Source organism: Dasypus novemcinctus, chromosome 4 (genome assembly GCF_030445035.2).
Source record: "Dasypus novemcinctus isolate mDasNov1 chromosome 4, mDasNov1.1.hap2, whole genome shotgun sequence".
Classification (NCBI taxonomy): Eukaryota; Metazoa; Chordata; class Mammalia; order Cingulata; family Dasypodidae; genus Dasypus; species Dasypus novemcinctus.
The window spans coordinates 73,237,468-73,259,794 of NC_080676.1; the positions used below are offsets into that span (position 1 = coordinate 73,237,468).

General features: G+C 44.7%; 1 protein-coding gene across 1 annotated transcript; it reads right to left on the reverse strand.

Annotated features, from left to right (window-relative positions):
- Positions 1–307: 307 nt before the first annotated feature.
- Positions 308–17,569, reverse strand: SLC51A (solute carrier family 51 member A). Its single transcript, XM_004465859.5, has 9 exons — positions 17,381–17,569; positions 16,491–16,585; positions 6,275–6,429; positions 4,390–4,463; positions 3,771–3,929; positions 3,134–3,245; positions 2,726–2,872; positions 1,187–1,292; positions 308–677 (listed from the first exon to the last, which is right to left on the reverse strand). Exons 1-9 carry the CDS (start codon positions 17,416–17,418, stop codon positions 541–543), a joined length of 1,023 nt encoding a protein of 340 aa, XP_004465916.1. The 5' UTR covers positions 17,419–17,569; the 3' UTR covers positions 308–540.
- Between the last annotated feature and the right edge of the window lie 4,758 nt (positions 17,570–22,327).

Consider the following 22,327-nt stretch of genomic DNA (forward strand, 5'->3'; position numbering starts at 1 on the left):
GACTCCTTTTTCAGCTTGGCACAAAGGACTCAAAAAGGCGAAGGGAGTCTGATTTCAGACTGCCCAGGCCTAATGTCATCAGGACCCTAAAGACACATCTGTAAGAGCAAGAACACCTTTCCAGCTCTTGTCCAGAAGCCTGCTTTCAAGTGTTGGGGTTTGTACTATTTTGCCTGGCCGAGTTCTATTCCTGTTCTTAAACCAGATGCTACTATATATTCTTCCTTTTACTTGCTTTGGGAAAATTCAATGTGGCCTTTCCATATACAAATTTTAAGGGCTAATGGTGGCACCCACAGAGGCAATGTAATATGCACAATTTTGGTGTTTATTACAAAGCTTAAAATGCCTTCCCCGAGCAAGATCCAAAACAATTTTATCCAACTGAATAATTTACTTTCATCTCTTAGTCAAATGTAATCTGCAAGCTTGTTCTTATAATAGGAATACTTTTCCAGTTGGTCACAGTGTAGGACTGTGAAGAAATCTTGTGTTCTTTTAATGAGGACAGTGTCTCTTCCATTGTCCATGCCATCCACTTCAGCCTTTGTGGTTCAACTCCAGGTCTGGAGAAGGAAAAGGTTCATACCCAACCTTATCGTCTTTCCTCCGGTAGTACATCCGTGTCAGCACCGTCATCAGAAAAGTCTCCACTATGAGGAGGTGGCAGTTCATCACTGCAACGTGGGATGAAATATGGGTTATGCTATGTTATGGAAGTGGCACCCCACCAGCAGCCCTGGCAAATGAGTTGAACAATATTTCTCTAATTCATCCCCAAACCTAGAGATAGAAATTGTCAAAACAGCATATTAGTGGTAGAGCCGGAACTAGATCTCAACCCTCCATCTTCTGAGATCTGAGGCTAAGCCCACTTATGTGTATTTTATCTTGATGACCTTCCCTTTCCTAACCACAACCATTTCTCTCCCAGCAGTTGAGGCTTGAACCCCTGACTTCCTGGAATGGCCATCCAGGCTGGTCTCAAGCTATGGGTTTACAGCTGCCCAGACTATCTGATCAGAGAGATGGAGTCATAGTTTCCTTTTAAGCATCAGCTCAGATTTCTCATATTTTCTGAATATTGTGAGCAAGTCAGATGGCCCAACCTCTCATCTAAATTCTTCCCTGATCCTGCCCCCATCCCGCTCACCCCAGAATGGGATGGGAACTCCTGTGTGCTCACCTTGAGATCTGATTTTAGAGGAAAAGGGAGGTGAACAAGCAATATGCCCACTACTGGCCAAGACTGAGAAGATGGAGGGCTGCAGGGCAGTCAGGATGAGAAGTGCCTGCAGAACAGAAAAAAAGAGATGAAGGTGGGGTAAGACCATCCAGTTGCTGTGCCTTGTCCTTTTCACTGTGGAGATTTGGCTGACCTTTAAATCTGTGCAATTACACACAGGGTCAAGACTCACACTTGATTAAAAAATTATGGATTTTTAATTGTGTCAAATTACAACATTGTCTTATTTAATATTTCATCTATTGGAGTTTCTGACAAGAAACAATAAGAACCGATACGGGATTTATTTTTATTTCCCTACCTCAGCCATGACTGAGCACTTAAATGAATGGAAAAGGTGGATGATTAGAGAAGCATAATTCCATCTAGGTTAAGTACCTGAAATCCCTGCTCTTAGAATCATGGACAATTACCCATTAAAGTGCCCTTTAAAAAATCTCTGTCCAGAGGCCCCAGGGGTATTATGCATCTTAGTACTGTTTTCCTTGAGTATACTGTCCTGCAGCATTAGCCTCTTCAAGGCAGACTCTGCTTGTCTAGACTTCCTCGTAGTAATCGTGGGCAGCCTCAGCAATCACATGCTTTTTACCCTTTGGGCCTGACTCTGAGTGCTTCTGGGGCCCAGATCCTTTCTTCCCTTTCAGTCCCTGATTCCATTTCAGGAATTGCTCTCCACGTCTCTCTTCCTGTAGCCCTTGCAAGATCACCTATTATATACCTGGAAATTCACATTTGGGAGACAACTTCTTAGATCAAGTGAGCATATATGAGAAATAGCTTTATTAAGTATAAATCAATAATTTTGCCTTGAGAATAAGAGAAGAACCCAGCACAGAGACAGGAGAAACGGAGGTAGAAGGAAAATGAGGTTTGGTTGGAAGTCATTGTCTTTGATGGAAAGGTCATTTTTGGGCTTAGAGAATGGAAAGTGTAGAAAGTAAAAATAATAAGTGCCTTTGAGAGAATTTTCAGAAAATCTGTGAAGATGAAGAGGCAGTGTGATGTGAAGGGACATGGGTTTGGGAGTTAGATCTGGGTTTACATTCTAGCCCCTACCCCCTGTGCCTTCAAGCAGCCCTATAACATCTCTGAGTCTCAGTTCCCTCATTTGTAAAGCAGACAAAATAATGACTCCTAGGATTATTGTGAAATTTTAAGTGTAATGTGTAAAAAGTGCCTGGTATGTGGTGTAGCTGTGATAATAGTGATGCTACTGGTGGTGATAGATTATAGGGTTTTATGAAATAATGGGTAAACAGAAAAGGAAAAAGCAAAGGTAGAATAATTTTTTTAAGTTTTATAGTGCATGGAACTATGGGAAAGGGCAGGCAGGGAGTAATTTTCTAAAGCTTATTGAAAACCTGAGGCTTAAGAAGAGTCCTAGATCCATTTTTAGCCTTTATTAGTCTCATTTCCCAACCCCAGTCATTGTAATGCCATTATTAACCATCCATTTTCACCCAGGGTGTAGTTAGTTACCTGAAACAGAACAAATTTGGCTCCTATGTTTTGTTCACCCAGATGCTGCTTGGCTTGACGGAAAATGATGGCCAGGGTCCAGAGGGCCAACAGGGTGGACACACCAAGGAAAGTGTTGATCCATAGAGCTGTGCTCACCTCAGAAATCTGGTGACAGCCCAGAAAATAGTTAGTGAGGCAAGCCCTTCCTCCTCTTCACTTCTCTGCCATGATGGGAAAGGGAATAGATAAGCCCCCAAATCTTGGCCTCTTCCAGTCTCCTCCCCACCTGTGCTTCTGAGCTTCTGCTATTCTATGTCTACCTGTCCCTGGGCCCTGTATAAGGAATGTTGGCCCCAGCTATTACTTCTAGAACTCAAAGGTACTAAAATGAGTCTTGGACATTGCTGCCCCTTGCTCCTGGCTTACATCTGCTGGGTCATAGATGCCATCAGGGATGAAAAACAGGCCCACCAGGACCAACGTTATCTTGAGGAAGGCATACTGGAATGGGCCCAACATCAGCAGCTGAAGCTTCTTCCTGAGCAGGGAAGAAGGTTAGGAACATAGACCCACAAACCACCCAGACCTTTCAGCTCTCTCTTTGGGCCCCTGGGCTGAGGTTTGGCTGCCATCACAGCTGTTAAAACGGTTAAATGGATGGGAACACGGGGACACCAGAATGTTGAGCTCATTGGGACTCCTCCTCCTTGCCTGTGCCTCACCCCCAAGCCATTGTATGGCCTTTGAGCTAGAACTATCAGAGTGTTGACCCCAATCTCATTAATCAAAGTGGGCAGAAGGGGTAAGTAAATGGCTCAGAGTCCAGTCTGCTCTATGTGACTAAGGTTTGCAGAGGGCAATGAGCTTAAGTGATGGGAACTTCAGAGGTCTCCATCCTCTGCTCCCCTCTTTCCTTGTGGTTGGGTGCCCATATATGTCCTTTCCTAATCAAGGCAGAAATTCAGGGGAAGGGTCCTAACTATATGGGGTGCCCACCCTTTCATCATTGGCTTTGTTCCTTACAAGCCCAGTTCCTCAAGGATGCCTTTCCCTCTTGCCTTACCTGGTAAGCATAAGTGGGGGACAACAGGGACAACAGCAGCAGCAGGGGCCTGTGTGGATCCTCATTGGGGTGTCTTTCAGTGTCCTCATTACTGCCTCCTTCCCACCAAAACCTTCCACCATGACCCGCATCAACAGGTAAAAGCATACTGCATAAAACCTGGAGTGGGGAGAAGTAGGACTGGGGGTATGTAGAGGGGGAGGTGGGGCCGGTAAAGGGGACTCCACTTGGCTGCCAAAGAGAGTTGGACAGCAAAAGGAATAGAGAAAGGCAAGTTTTACTGAGGGGAAGGAGGTAGGGACTGGGCATTCTGAATGTGTAAACCAAGAGGAGTGAGAGAGAGGATAAGGTCCAGGGTACTGAGAGGGAGGCAATTTCATGATGTGGGAACAAAACAAAAAGGTGACTGAGGAATGTGCCCAAATAAGGCATTCCCTAACAGAACCCCAATGAGCAGAAGCTGGGAAGGGCTAGATTTGTGATCAATTGGCTGGCATGAATTTATGGAAGGGATAGGTATAGAAATAAATACCAATTGGGAGTCCAGGGTGTGTGGGGTGCAGAAAAGGACCCCAGAAGGATACCCAGCGCACAGCTGGGGGTTGGGCAAGACACTTACGAGGTGATGGCCATTTCTACGAGCACGAGGGACCGAGGGATCCAGAGACCAAAGCAGCAGAACACAGACACTACCTGTTTAGACAGTAGCAAGAAACTGGTCAGGGCAGGGAGGAAGACTGTGCTCACCCTGTCGAAACTTCTGTGGCAAGGGTTCAGGGACACAAAACCTAAACATTTGAGGCACCATTACTTAAAATTGTCAGCTGGGGGAAAAAGAAAAAAACCAAAAAATGAATTAAATAAATTTATTTTAAAATGTTTTTAAAGGGAAGCAGACTTGGCCCAATGGACAGGGTGTCCGCCTACCACATGGGAGGTCCGCGGTTCAAACCCCGGGCCTCCTTGACCCGTGTGGAGCTGGCCCATGTGCAGTGCTGATGCGCGCAAGGAGTGCCCTGCCACGCAGGGGTGTCCCCCATGTAGGAGGGCCCCTTTCACAAGGTGTGTGCCCTGCAAGGACAGCCACCCCATGTGACAAAAGTGCAGCCTGCCCAAGAATGGCCTTGCACACACGGAGACCTGACACAGCAAGACGATGCAGCAAAAAGAAACACAGATTCCCGGTGCCGCTGATAAGGATAGAAGCGATCACAGAAGAACACACAGCGAATGGACACAGAGAGCACACAACTGGGGGGCGGTGGGGGGGAGGGGAGAGAAATAAATCAATAAATCTTTTTAATAATTTTTAAAAAATAAATAAAAATGAAATGTTTTTAAAGTTCTGCTATGAGTTCCTTTTATGTCTGAGTTAGAGACAGCAAGTCGCCTTGAGTCAGGCTCTTGAAAAGACACCCTATAGCCCTGGTGGGAGTAGGTGAAATCCTTCAGAGTACATGGATCAAGAACCAGCTGCTTCCTGTTCAGTGTCCCATGTTATTAAAACATCTCTGATGGACAGAGATGCTCCAGGAGGATGTCAGCCAGCAGGAAAGGACCTCAAGGGCTCCACTCTCCACCCTAAACAGACCCAGAGCTCATTAACAGAAGCCCAGTTTTATGGACTAAGAACAAAGCAAAGACTTAAGTAATGCTTGTGTGAGTGCCTATATCTTAAGAGTAAAGCTGAGTGCGACACTGTGGGGGGAAATTCTTTCCCTCCTACACTTTGAAGAACCACTGCCTCCCTTTCTGGGAAGGTGGTTTGTTTTTAACAGCAATACTGTGGTGTGGGGAGTAGTGAATGGGGCAGCTGGTGGGCAGAGCAGGTTCTCCAACAACCGCTGCAGGCTCTTAGCAGGTTCTCCAGCAGTCCCTGCAGGCTCTTAGAACGAGAACACTCCATCCAGCTGCCAGTTGACCTTCCAAACTTGGGGTCCTAATTGCAACTGGATATGAGATTACAAATCTCCCTCCCTTCTCCCAAGGTGTAATGATCAGGAATATGGTCTTTGCATCAGGAACCCCTGGGTTTAAATCCCAGCTCTGCCACTTCCAGGCTGTGTGGCCTTGGGAAGGCGCTTAACTCTCTAAGCCTAGTTTTTTGAAAGAGCCTGTACAGTGGGGATGATAACACAGAATCTCATGAGGTTATTTATTTATTTATTTCATTCAACAAATGAATGAAACAATTTGGAGAGCAGTTACTGTTCCAGGCACTAGAAGATGGAACGCAGAGCAAGACTGACAAAGTCCCCATCTTCGTGGAGCTTACATGACAGTGAGGGAGATAAAAATATAAACACCCTCACTGATGAGTGAGCAGAGGGGACAACATGGTACAGGGTGTCCAGGGAAGGTTGGCTCAGGAGGTGGCATGTGGGCACAGAGCTCAGTGATGCAAGCAACCACGCCCGACTCGAACTGTTGAGTTCAGAGGAATCCTCAAAATGGTCCCTGCCTCCTCTCCAGTCCCTACCAAAGGGCAGCTACAGGGCCCTTACCGTGGGTGCAGAGCTACTCCAGAGCAGGGTCCTCCTCTTGATGGGACAACGGGTGTTCTTGTACAGGTAGACAGCATCCTCCAGGAAGATGGCGACCGAGCCCAGGGCAAGCATGGTCATGATGCCTGTGAGGGCAGTTTCCACAGGGCCCGAGGCTGGAGTGAAGGAGAGGGCAGACTCAGTGAGCTGGAGGCCAGGATGCAGGCAGAGAAGCTGTGGGCTTCCTCACCGCCACGTGGAGCCAAAGTGTCTTAATCATCACCAGAGCTGCCTGGTGTCCGCGTCAATCCACACAGAAGAATGACTGTTTCTTAGAGTATCCAACACGTGGCTTACAGGCCAGATAGAGCCTACCTGAACCAGGGCGAATCCCGAGGTCATTTTTCTGTTAGTTTGTTTTGGATTTTTATGCCAAATAAGTTTTTACATAATTAGCAAAATTTTCAAAGGTCAGCAGGGCCTAATCACTTGCCTGCCTCCAGTGCTAGGTGTCGCACTGGCAGACAGACCAATTAACACTTGCAATTGTAGCAGAATGTACGTAATGGTACACTCTAGAACTGTCTCACTTTGATTCCACCATGAAACTGGGACACCAGGAAGGTACTTTAACAAAAGAGAAATTGAACCAGATAAAGATTCCAAGTTGTTGGGATCATGCTTAGCCTCATTAAATGTAAGCCATAGGCTCTCAGACTTTATGGTGTATTTCAATCATTTGGGAAGTTGTTAAAAAGCAGCTGTCCAGGCCCCACCCTCAGAGATGCTGCTTCAATAGGTCTGGGATGGGCCTAGTAACTGGCATTCTAAAGGCTCCCCTGATAACACTGATGGTCAGAGGATAACACATTGACACACACTAGTGACGCTCCTCTGGCCTCCCCATTGCTAAAAGGAAAAAATCAATATGGTCACACAAAATGTGTTTCTGAACACAAGATTCACGCATGTAACAATTAGTTTGAAACAAAGGGTTCTGTGTTCTAAGTGACTAAGCCCCTGGACTCATTTCTCTAAATCTCTCCCAAGACCTCAAGCTCTCTCCTTGACACCTACCTAGTGAGAGGAGAGGAAGAAGGGGGAGAAGATTGCCAGGGTCCAGTTCACTGTCCTATCGTTTTGCGGCTAAAGTCTGAGGAAGGTCCTGGCCAGCCTGCCCCATGTTTGGTTCATGGGGGAATGTGAGGGCAGCTCAGGCAGAAAGTTATTACTGCTGAAACCAAAACAGAACGGAAACCATGCAACAGAAAAGACAGTGCTGCTTTTATCTGGGTCAGTCACACCTGGTGGCACCATGAGGGGCAACCAGGACTAATAAGAATCTCTCAAAAATATCACTTTCATCCTGGTTGCTCTGATCTCAGGGCCTGCTTTTTCTGTCTCTGTTTTATCTGAGATGGGCCTTTTCCTTCTGACCACAGGTCTAGTGACCAATCCAGAAGACCCGCCAAGCGGAAGGTGGCCCTTGGGGCGCAGCTCCCCATGCTTGCTAGCGGACTCGACTGTCCTCATCTGCCCACAAGAGTGGAAACTGCCCCTCCACAAGCCAGCAGAGCCAAAGCCTTTCCCAGTCTTCCCCTTCCTTGACAACTCCCTCCTCTTGAAAATTTCCCTTTTCTTAACTCCCAGAGGGACACTCCTCTGGCTCCCCTCCTACCCTCTGAGCCCTAGGTCTCCTCCACTGAGTCCTCCTCTCCTACACCCTTCTCAAACTCAGCCACCACTGCTCAGCTGCTCTGTTTACTGAGATTTAGGATTTTCCAAGCACTGCTTCATTCTCCCCAAGAGGAGGACAAGCTGCTTCCACCTCCAGGACCTCATAACTGGCTCTGCCTCAAAGGTTTGTCTCCCTGTGTACTTGCCTCCTTCGCATCACTGAGCTCTATGCTCACATGCCACCTCCTGAGCCAACCTTCCCTGGACACCCTGTACCATGTTGTCCCCTCCGCTCACTCATCAGTGAGGGTGTTTATATTTTTATCTCCCTCACTGTCATGTAAGCTCCACGAAGATGGGGACTTTGTCAGTCTTGCTCTGCGTTCCATCTTCTAGTGCCTGGAACAGTAACTGCTCTCTAAATTGTTTCATTCATTTGTTGAATGAAATAAATAACCTCATGAGATTCCGTGTTATCATCCCCACTGTACAGGCTCTTTCAAAAAATTTAGGCTTAGAGAGTTAAGCACCTTCCCAAGGCCACACAGCCTGGAAGTGGCAGAGCTGGGATTTAAACCCAGGGGTTCCTGACGCAAAGGCCGTATTCCTGATCATTACACACGCTGACTCATGTTGTGTAAAGAAGGAAATGTGAGTGATATAAACTATCAAATGCAACCCTGAAAGGTTAAATTTTAAGGGGGATGAAGGGAATATTCTGACTGTTCAACATAGACCTGCCTTTGCAGTTTCTCATAACTGCTGGTTTTGGTATTCTAATTATTCTTTCTCCTGTTTTCAGTTCCTTGTATCCACTTCTACAGTGCAAAAGCCAAGAAAGGGAAAGAAAGTTCCTTAGCATCTACAGCCTGACCCCACTGCTCTCCATCTAACACATTTATCTTAGAAGATTGCCCCCTCCCTTGTTTTCTCTGGGCTAACCAGTTTTTCCCAAAGTAAACACTCCTCCTTCCCCCTTCCCTCTGTCTCCCCATCACCCCTGGTAACCTCTAATTTTTTTTTAAGATATTTATTATTTCTCCCCTTTCCCCCCTTGTTATTGCGCTCGCTGTCTGCTCTGTGTCCATTCGCTGTGTGTTCTTCTGTGTCTGCTTATTTTCTCTGTAGGTGACACCAGGAACCAATCCTGGAACCTTCTGGAGTAGGAGAGATGTGCTCAATTGCTTGTACCACCTCAGCTCCCTGATCTGCTCCATCTCTTATTACCTCTCCTCTATCTCTTTTTTTGTGTGTCGTTTGCTGCACCAGCTCTCCACATGGGCCGGCACTCCTGAGTGGGCCAGCTCTCTGCTCAGGCCAGCTTACCTTCACTAGGAGGCCCTGAGAATCAAACCCTAGACTTCCTATATGGTAGATGGGAGCCCAATTGCTTGAGCCACATCCGCTTACCTAATCTGCTTTCTAACTCTGCAGATTCGTTATTTCTAGTCATCTCAGTGATATCACATAATTTTTGTCCTATGTATCTTGCTTATTTCACTGAGCATGTTTTCAAGGTTCTGAATTGCAGCATGCCTCAGAACTTCATTCTTTCTTATGGCTGAATAATATTCCATTGTGTGTATGTTCCACATTTTGTTTATTCATTCATTGGTTGATGGACACTTGGGTTATTTCCACCTTCTGGCTTTTGTGACTAATGCTCCTGTAAACATTCATGTATAAATATCTCTTTGAGACCCTGTTTTTGCTCCCTTTGGGTATATACCTAGAAGTGGTATTGCTGGATCACCTGGTAATCCTATATATCTAAGCCACAGTGCTTTCCACAATGGCGGCACTACTGCACATTCAACAATGCACTACAGTTACAATTTATCTGTATCCTCTCCAGTACTTGTTATTTTCCACTTTTTAAATAATAGCAATCCTTGTGGGTATGAAGTGATATCTCATTGTGGTTTTGACTTGCAATTTCCCTAATCACTAATGATGTTGAACATCTTTTCATGAGTTTATAGACCATTTGTATATATTCTTTGGAAAAATGTGAATTCAAGTCATTTGCCCATTTTTTTTTAAAGATTTATTTTTTATTTATTTCTCTCCCCTTTCCCCCTGCTCCCTCAGTTGTCTGCTCTCTGTGTCCATTTGCTGTGTGTTCTTCTGTGACTGCTTCTATCCTTATCAGCAGCATGGGAATCTGTGTTTCTTTTTGTTGTGTCATCTTGCTGTGTCAGCTCTCTGTGTATGCAGCGCCATTCTTGGGCAGGCTGCACTTTCTTTTGCACTGGGCAGCTCTCCTTATGAGGTGCACTCCTTGCGCATGGGTCTCCCCTACACGGGGGACATCCCTGCGTGGCACGACACTCCTTGCGTGCATCAGCACTGCGCATGGGCCTGCTCCACACGGGTCAAGGAAGCCCGGGGTTTGAACTGTGGACCTCCCATGTGGTAGGCAGATGCCCTATCCACTGGGCCAAGTCCACTTCCCACTTGCCCATTTTTAAGTTGAGTTGTTACTGAAAGTTTAAAAAATATATATAACCTGGATATTAAGCTCTTTTCTGACATATGGCTTTCAACTATTTTCTCCTGTAGGTTATCTTCTCACTTTCTTGATAATTTCTTTCAAAGCACAAAAGTTTTTAATGTCGATATAATAAAATTTATCTTTTGTTTCCTCTGTTGTTCATACTTCTGGTGTCATAATAGTGCATCTTAATAGATATCATGGGACAAAGTGTTCTGTGGTCAAAGGATTTTTGGGAATGGCTTAAACAAAGTTATACTTCTTTCTTCCTAGCAGAGTCTACAAATGTCTGTAATCTGCTAATTTATAGTATGAATATCATAAAAGAGATTATAAACTACAACTTTCTAAAACTTATTTTTCTACAGAATTCTGTTTTCATGAAGTGCTCTTTGGGATTAGTAAAACTTTAGCAATTAGAAAATTCCCCCATGTCTCTGGAATAGCAAAGATTACTTTTTGCAATAATAAAAACAATATAAGAACATTAAATAAAATTTTGAAAAAAAGGGTAACATATCACCCATAACCTCAACTTCCTAACCAAAAATTATGTCCATTTTTGCATAGTTGCTTCCACTGAGGTTAAGAGCATAGTCTTGGGGAAGAGGATATAGTTAAGTGGTCGAGAGCCTGCCTCACATGTATGAGGTCCTCCAAAAAATCCTCCTAAAAAATTCAATCCTTGGTACCTTCTAAAAATAAATAAATAAAGCATAGGCTTTGGGAGTCAGAAATACTTGAGTTCAAAGTAAAGTGCCACTTACTGCTTGCTCTATGACCTTAGACAGGTTACTTATCCTCTTGTTAAAGCTCTTCATGCAGCAAGTGGCACATAGTAGTATGTGCTCAACAAAAAAGTAGCTTTTAAAAAACATCCTGATTAAAGTACATACATATTCTACCACTGCAATCATAGTGTGTATAGTATTTAAAATTCTGTCTCCTTTCACGTAACATTTTATCATAGTCTGTCCAAATTACGGCCCCCACGTCCATATGGATCCCTATCTGTTTCATTGGTTTTGCTCATTGTTTTTGCTTATTGTTTTTTGCTTGTCTGCTTGTCCTGTTTGTTTTTTCTTTAGAAGGCACCAGGAACCAAACCTGGGACCTCCCATGTGGGAGGCGGGCACTCAACTGCTTGAGCCACATCCACTCCCAAATTATTTTTTTTATAGATTCTTTTTTTTTTTAAGATTTATTTATTTGTTTCTCTCCTCTTCCCCCTTCCCCCAGTTGTCTGCTTTCTGTGTCCATTTGCTGTGTGTTCTACTGTGACCGTTTCTATCCTTATCAGCGGCACCGGGAATCTGTGTTTCTTTTTGTTGCATCATCTTGTTGTGTCAGCTCTCCATGTGTGTGGCACCATTCTTGGGCAGGTTGCACTTTCTTTTGCGCTGGGCGACTCTCCTTACAAGGCGCACTCCTTGCGCGTGGGGCTCCCCTACGCAGGGGACACCCCTGCATGGCAGGGCACTCCTTGCATGCATCAGCGCTGCGCATGGGCCAGCTCCACACAGGAGCTGTGGGAGGCCCAGGGTTTGAACTGCAGACCTCCCATGTGGTAGGCGGATGCCCTATTCATTGGGCCAAGTCTGCTTCCCCCTTTTTTTTTTAATCCCCCCCACTTGTGGCTTTTTTTTTGCTTGCTGTCTGCTCTCTGTGTTCACTCACTGTGTGTTCTTCTGTGTCTGTACTTTATTTTTATTTTTATTTATTTCCTCTCCTCCCCCCTTGCAACTTGCTTGTTGCTGGTCTCTGTCCATTTGCTGCACGCTCCTCTGTGCTTTTTGCTTGTCTCCCTTTTTGTTGTGTCACCTTGCTGAGCTGGCTCTCCATGGCACTTGTGGATGGGGCAGCACTCAGTGGCACTTGCGGGCCAGCGACACTCTGCGGTGCCTGGGCCAGCAGCTCTCTGCAGCATGCGGGCAAGCCTGCCTTCACAAGGAGGCCCTGGGACACGAACCCAGGCCCTCCCATATGGTAGACGGGAGCCCAACTGATTGAGCCACAGCCACTTCCCCCAAATTACTTTTTATGCTTTTTTTTTTTTTTTTCAGTTAGGCCAGTAAAAAGAATTTATTTGGGAAATGGGGCAAAGAAAAGAGCTTGCTGAGAAATGGGAAAGAAAGACCTATAATTATTTTTAAATTATAAAATATTCTAAAAATAAAGAAAGAATATTAGAGCAAACATTAACATTCCCAGAACCCATTTTAGTTCATTAAGATATTGCCAATTTGGTTTTAAAAGTTATTTTTAATTTTTAAAAAAGTATTAATATTTCAAGTCCCTTAACTATATACCTCAAGGATAATTTTCCCTTCGTGACTTCTCCTCCCTCCCCTGGGATAACTACTATTCTGAAGTTGGTATATATCTTTCTCATTCATGTTTTAATATTTTCACAACATATAGTATTACCTTGTGTTTTTTAAAAATCCAAATAAGTGGCATCATCCTGCAAAATGCTTTCTACTCATTGTTTTAGTAATTTTTAAAATTTGCATTTGGGAAGCGGGCTTGGCCCAGTGGATAGGGCATCCGTCTACTACATGAAAGGTCCAGGGTTCAAACCCAGGGCCTCCTTGACCCGTGTGGAGCTGGCCCATGGACAGTGCTGATGTGCTCAAGGAGTGCCCTGCCACGCAGGGGTGTCCCCACATAGGGGAGCCCCATGCGCAAGGAGTGCGCTCCGTAAGGAGAGCCACCCAGCGTGAAAGAAAGTGCAGCCTGCCCAGGACACACACGGAGAGCTGACACAACAAGATGACACAACAAAAAGAAACACAGATTCCCGGTGCCACTGATAAGGATAGAAGCGGTCACAGAAGAACACACAGCGAATGGACACAGAGAGCACACAACCGGGGGGGGAGGGGTGGAAGAGAAATAAATAAAAAAAATTTTAAATCTAAAAAAATAAATAAAATTTGCATTATGATATATAAATGCTGCAATAATCATTCTGGAACATTGGGACATGTCTTCTTGGCATGTGCAGGAGAGTTCCTCTAAGGTATATATATCTTGAATAGCGCTGGGTTGTAAGAGATAAGAATATTTAGTTTCATAGATAGTATCTAATTACTCTCCAAAGTGGTTACATCAATGTTTACACCCATCAGCAGTCTATGAGCACATTTCACTACAAATTCATTAGTACTTGGATTATCAGACTTTCTATTTTTGCTAATATATAGTAGTGAAATTGGTTACTACTATTCTTCTGATTACTAGAGAAGTCAAATATCTTTTTGTAGAGTTATTGGACATTTGGGTTTCTTCTTCTATGAATTGCCTGTTTGTATATTTTATCTGATTTTTATTGGGTAATTTTTCTTATATTTGCCACTAATCCTTTGTTGTTTAGAGGCTTGAAAATATCTTCTCCCAGGATTTGGTTTGGCTTTTAACTTTGCGGTGCTTTTATTTATTTATTTTTGCAGTGCTTTTAGTTATACATACATAAGCGTTTTGTTTTGTTTTTTTAAATGTAGTCACATCTTTTCTATGATCATTTGTGCTTTCTTGTGTTTTATTTAAGAAACTGTTCTCTATTCTCAATCATAAAGATATCCTTCTATATTTTATTTTGTAAAAATGCTTGCTTTTTACCTTTAGGAACTTAATCTGTCTGGATTAAAGCAACTTTGAGGCTATTTTCATGTTTACTTATTTGCCTTAGGGACCGTCAATTTTCAACATCACTCTTTGGATAGTGTGTCCTGTCCCACCGATGTGCATAGACAGCATCTTTTTCATATAACAACTTCCCAAGTAGACATAGCTCTATTTCTGAGACTTCTACTCAGTTCCATTTTTCTGTTTATCAGTACCTTTGCCTTTACATCACACTGCTGTACTTACTAAGTACTTACTATACTTACTGTACTAAGTACTTACTGTACTTACTAAGGCCTTACTAAAATGACTTAATTTCTGGTAGGGTAGGTCCCCTTTTTAAACTTTTTGAAATTGCCTTGTTTTTTCTTCACTCTTCCATGTAAAGTTTGGATCAACCCATTTAAAAAGTCCTGTAGGACTTTCAATTGCACTCACATTGCAGGCATTTAAAACAAAACAAAACAAAAACAAAAACAAAACCTGGCTATTGAGAGGGTCAATAGTTCTTCCAGAATAGCTCTTTCCTAAGTAACATTTAATTTAAGGAACAAGAGTTTACAAATGGAGAGAAAGGGGTTTCGCCACATCCTCCAGTGGGCTCCTCTTCCTGATTCTCCTCTTTCTAACAGTGTCACTACCGTTGCCCAAACCCTTAGAGTCATCGTCAGCAGCCCCCTTTCCTTCACTTACCATGTCTAGATATTTACCACATCCTACCTGCTCTTTCTTTGGACTGCCTATGTTTTCCTTTCCTTTCCTTTCCCCGTCCCCATACTGGCTCAGACTTTCATCCTTCATTCTGGACTGGGGCAATAACCTCTAATTTATATCCCTCAAGGTTCTTCTTCCTTGTGGTCCATCCTGATTACTAATCACTTCCATCCAGACACTTTCAGTCTCAAAACCCCCATGACTCCTTGTGAGCAGGATAAAGTACAACTCCTCTACCTGAGAGCCATCAGGCCCCACCTCACCTGCCTCTCAATTGTGTCCCGCTACCCCACTAGTAACCTTGAATCTGGACAGATCTAACTCATTGTCTGGGGAACCCATCAGTTCATTCTAACACCATCTTGCCCCAGGAGTGTCCACCTCCCTGCTCTCCATCCCCCAAATCCTACCCTGAGACTCTCACAGTTCTACCTCCAACAAGTTACCTTACCCAACTACAAGACAATATTTTTAACATCTTTGGAATTTCTATTTGCACATTTGGTAGCAAAGCAATGTGGGAGCCATTTTCAAGCTCTGTCAATCTTTTGGGACTATTTGCACTCTGGTTCGGATAATTCTTTGTTGTGGGGAGCTCTCCTGTGCACTGTACGGTATTTAGCAGCATCCTTGGCCTCTATCCATCAAATGTCAGTAGCACCCTCCCAGTTGTGGTCATCAAATCTATCTCTAGACGTTGCCAAATGCCCCATGGGGGACGAAATCGCATCTGTTGAGAACCACTAGTGTAAGAGAAGACTGTGCCACCAGCTGCACTCTAAATAGGACGTTTCTGGAGCTGGATGAAGCAGCCACCTACTCACACTGACCATGGAGTAGGTACAAGGCATCTCTGGACACTCTGGCAGGTGTCAATCATGCTGGTTCAGAGCATCTGAAATGAGGCTGAACAGAACCCACGGACATGCCCATATATGCCTTTTAATGTACCCTGACCACATCTTGCTGCTCAGTGACAACATGGAGAAGGAGGCTGGGAAAAGCATGAAGGACACCACAGAGACACAGATTTCTATTCATTAACATCTTTGCAGTCCTTACTCATGCAGTTGGAAAACAAAATAAAATTTGCATATTATCCACCATTCCTATAAAGATTCTAGGGCCATTTGATTGTCAAGGTTTTAGACATCATCTTGTGCCTTTCACTGGAGACAACTTAAACAAAAGCAATTCATGAGTAAGATCTAGTTGGCCGACACGTAAGAACATTTTTAGAGCTTCACCCAAGTTTTAAGAACATAATTAAAAACACTGCCCCTCTAAATGATACGGGCCCTTTCTCAAGAAGGCTGTTGTGGCCAGACCCCTCCCAGGTGATACTGCGGGGCTTGGATTATCTGGAAACCATCCTGAGAGGTGGTTTTAGACCCCGAAAGGCCTTGAGGTCTAAAAAATGCTCCAGGCTACAGTGTCCCAAATTTGAATGAATTTGAGGCTGGGACACGTGGAGGCCCAGTGTACAGGGTTTGTCTCGGCCCAGGTTTCCATGTCCCCCCTTTTGCTCACTGACTCCTTGAGGCCTTGCTCTGCTCCAGGGCCTCAGCCATGTGGACACTGGGCCAGCCGTCCTCCCAGGGCTCCCCAGGCCAGCCAACCTCAGGCACCAGGCACCTCTCCTCTGCAGCCCTTGGCTGTCCTGAATTCCCTCTGGGATGTACCTCTCCTCCTTTCATTTCCCTCTGGAGAGTGCCCCTGACTTACCTCTCAGGAGCTGGGCTGCAGTGGGAGGGTGAGAGAAGCAGGCAGAAGAGATGTTGTAATCGGTCTTCAGTAACTCCAGAAGATCAGCTGTGTACCTGGAGGGACACCGGCCCGCATTCAGGACTTTGGGGACTTGGGGATAGGGTGGCAAAGGGACACCAGTTATTAACACTCCAACACTTAAGGACTCTGGAAGTGGATGAGGCTCAAGCAGTTGAGCGCCTGCTTCCCACATGGGAGTCCCGGGTTTCGTCCCCGGTGCCTCCCAAAAATAACACAAGCAAACAAATGAAAAAAACTGTCTCCAGGAAGCCACTGTGGCTCACTGGTTCAGCACAGGCTTTCCACACAGGAGGTCTGGGGTTCAATCCCTGGTCCCGGTATGTCAAAAAAATAAAATAAAAAGTAAAAAAAAATCATGGAGCTTGTCCATTCCCTACAGGGCCTTCCATCTTAGGACTTGCTGGGACAGAGGGGCAGGTCTGGCTCTGGTGCCCAATAAGTCCACAGTCAGTTTTCTCCACACTCATTGGGGCGGCAGTCCAGAGTGCCTGGGGAGGAAAAGTAGGGTCCCAGGGGGAGGCCTCCTCCTTTGTGGGCTCTTGGCACCAGGCACGGGACGGCAGCTGGTGCGGGGCTCTGTGCGCGGCCGCGCAGCCTGGGGAAGGCTCCCTCCGGGAATTCTCTGGACAGCCCCCAGCCCAGAGGGGCAAAGCTGACCTGAGGACACACACGTGGGCCCAATCCACAGCATTCCCGAGAGCCTACGGGACAGCCAGACAGACCATTTCAGGGCGGGGGATGGGGGGGGGGACGCACGGCCAGAGCGACAGGGGCCGCCACTGTGTGGAAACTGGCGCCTGTCGGGAGACCCGCCGGCCCTCACTCACCTGGGGTCAAGCTTTATGTGGGTCCCGTCAGGCTCCATCGTCTCCCTCCCGTCGGGCGCTGGAAGAGGAGAGCAAGCGGGGCGCAGGGCGCGCGGCGGGGGCGCTGCGGGGCGGCTCCCGCGCGGCCGGCGGCTCTGCGGGCCTTTCTGAGCGAGCCCGCCACGGGCAGGGTCTGCTCCTCCGGTTCCCTCCCTCCTCCCGCCTCCTGGCTGACAAGTTCTTGTCTCAGAGTTCACGCTGGAGGAATTTGATCCCCTCCGCCGGCTGAGTTCCTGGGTTCCCGACTCCTCCCCACCCCTAGGTGTGGTTCCTCCCACTTCCCTCAGACAAATTCCTTTGGCAGCCCCTCGTCCCTGCCTCCATGCCACCCCCCACTAAGCAGCCTTCCAGGGCTGGCTGGACCCAAGACAACACTCTTCCCCCACAGTCAGAGGGGAGACTCAATCTTCATTCCTTCCTGCATTGCACCCTGCTCAGCAATCCCCACAGAACCGGGCTGGAACTCAGCCCCTGGCCCCCTGGAGATGGAAGGTTTCTCCCAAGTCTTGACTGTGTTGGTTTGGCATGTGGAAAAGCCAGGTGAGGCCCATATGGGCCCAAGCCCCGCTTTCACCAGCTTAACCAGCCAAACAGTTGAACCTGAAGATGCAGCAAACGGGAGGCTGAAATTAAGAGGCAAATTTTGTAGAGATTAATGAGCATCTTGACAGATTTTTTAAAAAGCACTTTTATTCATACACCATACAATCCAACCAAAGTTTACAACCTTGACACATTTTTTTAAATTGTGCCAAATTATGTGCTTATGGACTATTTCATTGGCTGGTGATGTCTCTTCTTCTCCAAGTAGATTTAAACTTCTTTGAGGCCAAACACAGTGTCTTGTACTATAGTACCACTAGGTTCTTGGCCCAGGACCTGACGCATATACTAAGGGTTCCTTAGCATTTGATTGTATGATACCAAATGAAAACCCAGTAACAGCAGCAGCATGCCAGGTGCTACAGGAAATGCAGTATGTTCCTGATCTCATGAAAACCTTACATCTGCTCTCATAAAGTAAGAACTAGATTCTTACTTTACAGATCAGGAAACTGAGGCTCAGAGAGCTTAAGAAACCAGGTTAGATAGCCAGTGGGGTAGGGAGAGAGGCAAAACGGACCTGAGCTAGGGGTGCTGTTGAGGTTGGGGTAAAGATTTTAAAGAGCAAGAAAGGAGTCCATTAGAGCACCAAGAATGTTAGTGGAAGGTTCTGGGTTCTGGGCTTCTAGGTTCTTCACTAATGTCGCATGAAAGAATTTAAGGACACGCCATAGATTAGGCAAGGGAGTAAAGAATGTATTAAGAAGAAAAGAATACACAGCCCTAGACATGGATCCAAGCATCTAAGGATGAGTTGTTCACGTGGGGACCAGGCTAGACCTTTTAAAACCTTTACTCTGGGAGCAGATTTGGCTCAAGTGGTTAAATACCTGCTTCCCATATGGAATGTCCCTGGTTCAGTTCCTGGTGCCTCCTGAAGAAAAAAAAAAAAAAAAAAAACAAGTAAAAGAAGGAAACCAACTCAGGGAAGCCGATGTGGCTCAGTGGCTGAGCACCAGCTTCCCATATACAAGGTCCTGGGTTCAAACTCTGGCCCCCCAGTACCTCAAAAAACCAACCAACAAAAAAGAATCCTTTACTTCTCCCCCTTCATACTAACAAACACCTTTTGCTGTTCTGATTGGTTATCTTATGATCCCCGCCTGTTAGCTCTCAGGGGCCCAATGAGAACTGTTTGGGGTTATCTGGGACCTCCTCTTGACCCCGGAAAGAGTGCCAAATGGGATCTCTTGTAGCCAGGGTCTCCCGGGATCTTTCTGGCAGCCTTCCCCTCAGGAGGTTTCCTGGCAGGGTCTCACGGCCATGTGGTCTGCTGGCCATGTTCTCTGCCAGGTCTTCAACTGTGACCCATCTGCCCTTTCCCTATACTAACCCGCCTCAAGAATGCAAATTTTGCGAAATTCTGGGAAGCCAGAAGAGGCTCCCTGTCCTGGACTGGTGAATAGATATAAGCAGAGGAAGTGGTCACTGCTGTCGGGCAGGAGGACACCCTACTCCTGCCCCCAAAAACTCAAAATATCTCCCAGGGGATCAAACAGACTCCTTTCACTGTTTTTCCCTCCCCTTAAAGTACAAATTCTCTGTACAGTGATCCAGCAGTCTCTGGGGCTCAATTGCCAGGCCAAATGCTAGGGGAATCCTAGGGAAGGTGGGACTGGCAGATTGCCTATGGCAGAGGTTGGAAACCAAAAGGAAGGCCAGGGCACTGACCCGCCGTGGTCAATTCCCTCCGCCCCACCCTGACAAAGACTCAGGCTGACTCAGCTTCCTCAAACCATTTTCACAGAAACAGTCCCTGGGTCATTCATCTTTAGCCCAGTGAGAGGCCTTGAGCTTAATTGCGCAAAGCCCTGAACTTTAGACTTTCCTCTCGTAGATAACGAGGTGATGAGGATGTTCTCCGAAACTTCTTCATGACAGAATTGGAGGGTGGGGAGGGAGGAGAGGAAGGTTGAAGAGCAGGAGGGAGTCGAAAGGGAAAGGCAGCTGGGCTGTGCTTCAGTGGGCATCGGGGACTGGGAGGTCCCAGGGGAGACCAGACAATCCTTTGGAAGGACACTGCTGGGGGAGGAGATGGCAGGGTGAGGGTTTCAGCTGTGATGGGGCATTTCTGCTCGACCCGAAGCCCCTAAGTGGCTGCATTATACACAGTGTGACCCTGCAGTGCTGTGGATTAGGCTCAGATATGCCCGAAGTCAGGTCAGCCCACTCATAGCTAAGGCTTGGGCAAGATTCTTCACTTGGCGATTTTGGAACTGGGAGGCTGACTGATGGCTAGCTGTCATGCACTAATTCTTAGAACCAAGAAGAATAAATCTAATGTTTTTTTTGTTATTTTGGCCTAATTTTTCCCATAAAACTGTGTGATAACATAATATAACATCTATCACTTCAGTTCTGGCTTTCTCAATATAAGGGTCATTTCCAAAAAATCAAAAAACAAAAATCAGGAGTTTCATCAATTTTCTCCAGGTCTCGTCAATCATTTTGATATTCAAAGCATATTCTTTCTTTTTTAAAAAAAAAAAGTTCTTATTGAGGTAAAATGCTCATAACAAAATTCACCATTGACCACTATTTTAAAGTGGTCAAGTCGGTAGTTTTTAGTATACTCACAATGTTGTGTACTCATCACCACTGTTTAATTCTAGAATATTTTTATCACCCTAAAAAGAAACCCAGTACCTCCCAGTTTCCCCCTAACACTACCCTCTGGCAATTGCTAATCTAATTTCTGACTCTATAACTTTGCCTATGCTGGTATTGAATATAAACAGAATCATACAATATGTGATCTTTTATGACTGCCTTCTTTCAGTTAGCATAATGGTTTCAAGGTTCATCCATGTTGTAGCATATGTCAGAACATCATTCCTTTTGGTGGCTGAATAATATCCCTTTGTATGAATATATAATACCACATTTTGTTTAACCATTCTTTCATTGATGATCATATGCACAGTGTCCACTTTTTGGCTATTAAAAATAATATGGTGCTATGAACATTCATATACAAGTTTTTGGGTGAACATGTTTTCAATTTTCTTGACTATATACCTAGGAGTGAAATTGCTGGGTCATATGGTACTTTGAGGGGCTAAAAAACTTTTCTGCAGCAGTCACACCATTTCACATTCCAACCAGCAATGCATGAGGCTTATAATATTTCCACTTCCTCATCAGTATCATTAGTTTCCTTTTTTATTTTATTTTTTTAACCAAATAAATTTTATTGATACATATTAGTAAAGCATACAACACAACCAAAGTGTATGATCAATGGTATTTGGCATAATCACAAAGTTGTGCATTTATCACTTCAATCATTATTAGAGCACTTTCATTATTTCAATAATAATAATAATAATAAACAGACAAACAAAAAATTCATCACCTCTCAATCTCTCTATGCTGTCCCAGCTGTACATAGCTTGTATTTCTGATTATTCTTGCATATTTATCTATTTTAAAGCAGTTTTATTGAGATACCATACAATCTATCTAAAGTGTATAATCAAAGGCTCTTAGTATAATCATAACAGTGTGCATTTATCACCAAAAAGTTTTAGAACAATTCATTACTCCAAAAAGAAAAACTCCACATGTAGTAGTAGTAGTCACCTCCCAATCCCTCTATCTTTCTACAGCCCTATATAAACACTAATCTAATTTCATCTTTATAAATTGATTTATATTTACATATTAAATAAATAGAATCACACAATACATAGTACTTTGTGATTGGTTTCTTTCACTTAGCTTAATGTTTTTTTGTGTGATATTAACATCTTGTAACATTAACATATATTAGTTCAGTTTCAAAGAAAAGGAGTCATATATGTAATATCATCCATATTTGTATTTCACATGAGGTTTTACTACGCCATATAGTCCCATGTTTCATTTTTTTTAGCTTTCCTTTTGGTAATTCACATGCCCTTAGACTTTCACTTTCAACCACTGTCATATCCGTATAATAGCGCTGCTAGTTACAAACATGCTGTGCTTTCACCTTTTCTAATCATTTCCAAAGATTAACACACATCCTTTTTTTTTTAACCAATTCTACTCTAGTTTACCCTCAGTTTTCCATTATCTAACCTTATTCTATTTTCTGGTGACCCATATTCAAGTTATTAACTGCATGAGATTACACAATATATTTAGTTCATAATAGTATAATTGTACAGCATTTGTCCTTTTGTGTCTGGTTTGCTTCACTCAACATAATATCTTCCAGGTTCATCCATGTTGTCATATGTTTCACAACTTCATTTCTTCTTATGGCTGCATAAGATTCCATCCTTTGTATATACCACAATTTGTTTATCCATTCATCGGTTG

Coding starts and splice junctions, on each gene's coding strand:
- SLC51A (XM_004465859.5), bottom strand. CDS start 17,418: ATGGAGCCTGACGGGACCCACATAAAGCTTGACCCCAG. Junction 4,464..6,274: donor GGAGTAGCTCTGCACCCACG/GTAAGGGCCCTG, acceptor CTGTCTAAACAG/GTAGTGTCTGTGTTCTGCTG. Junction 2,873..3,133: donor GCATCTATGACCCAGCAGAT/GTAAGCCAGGAG, acceptor GGCTGTCACCAG/ATTTCTGAGGTGAGCACAGC.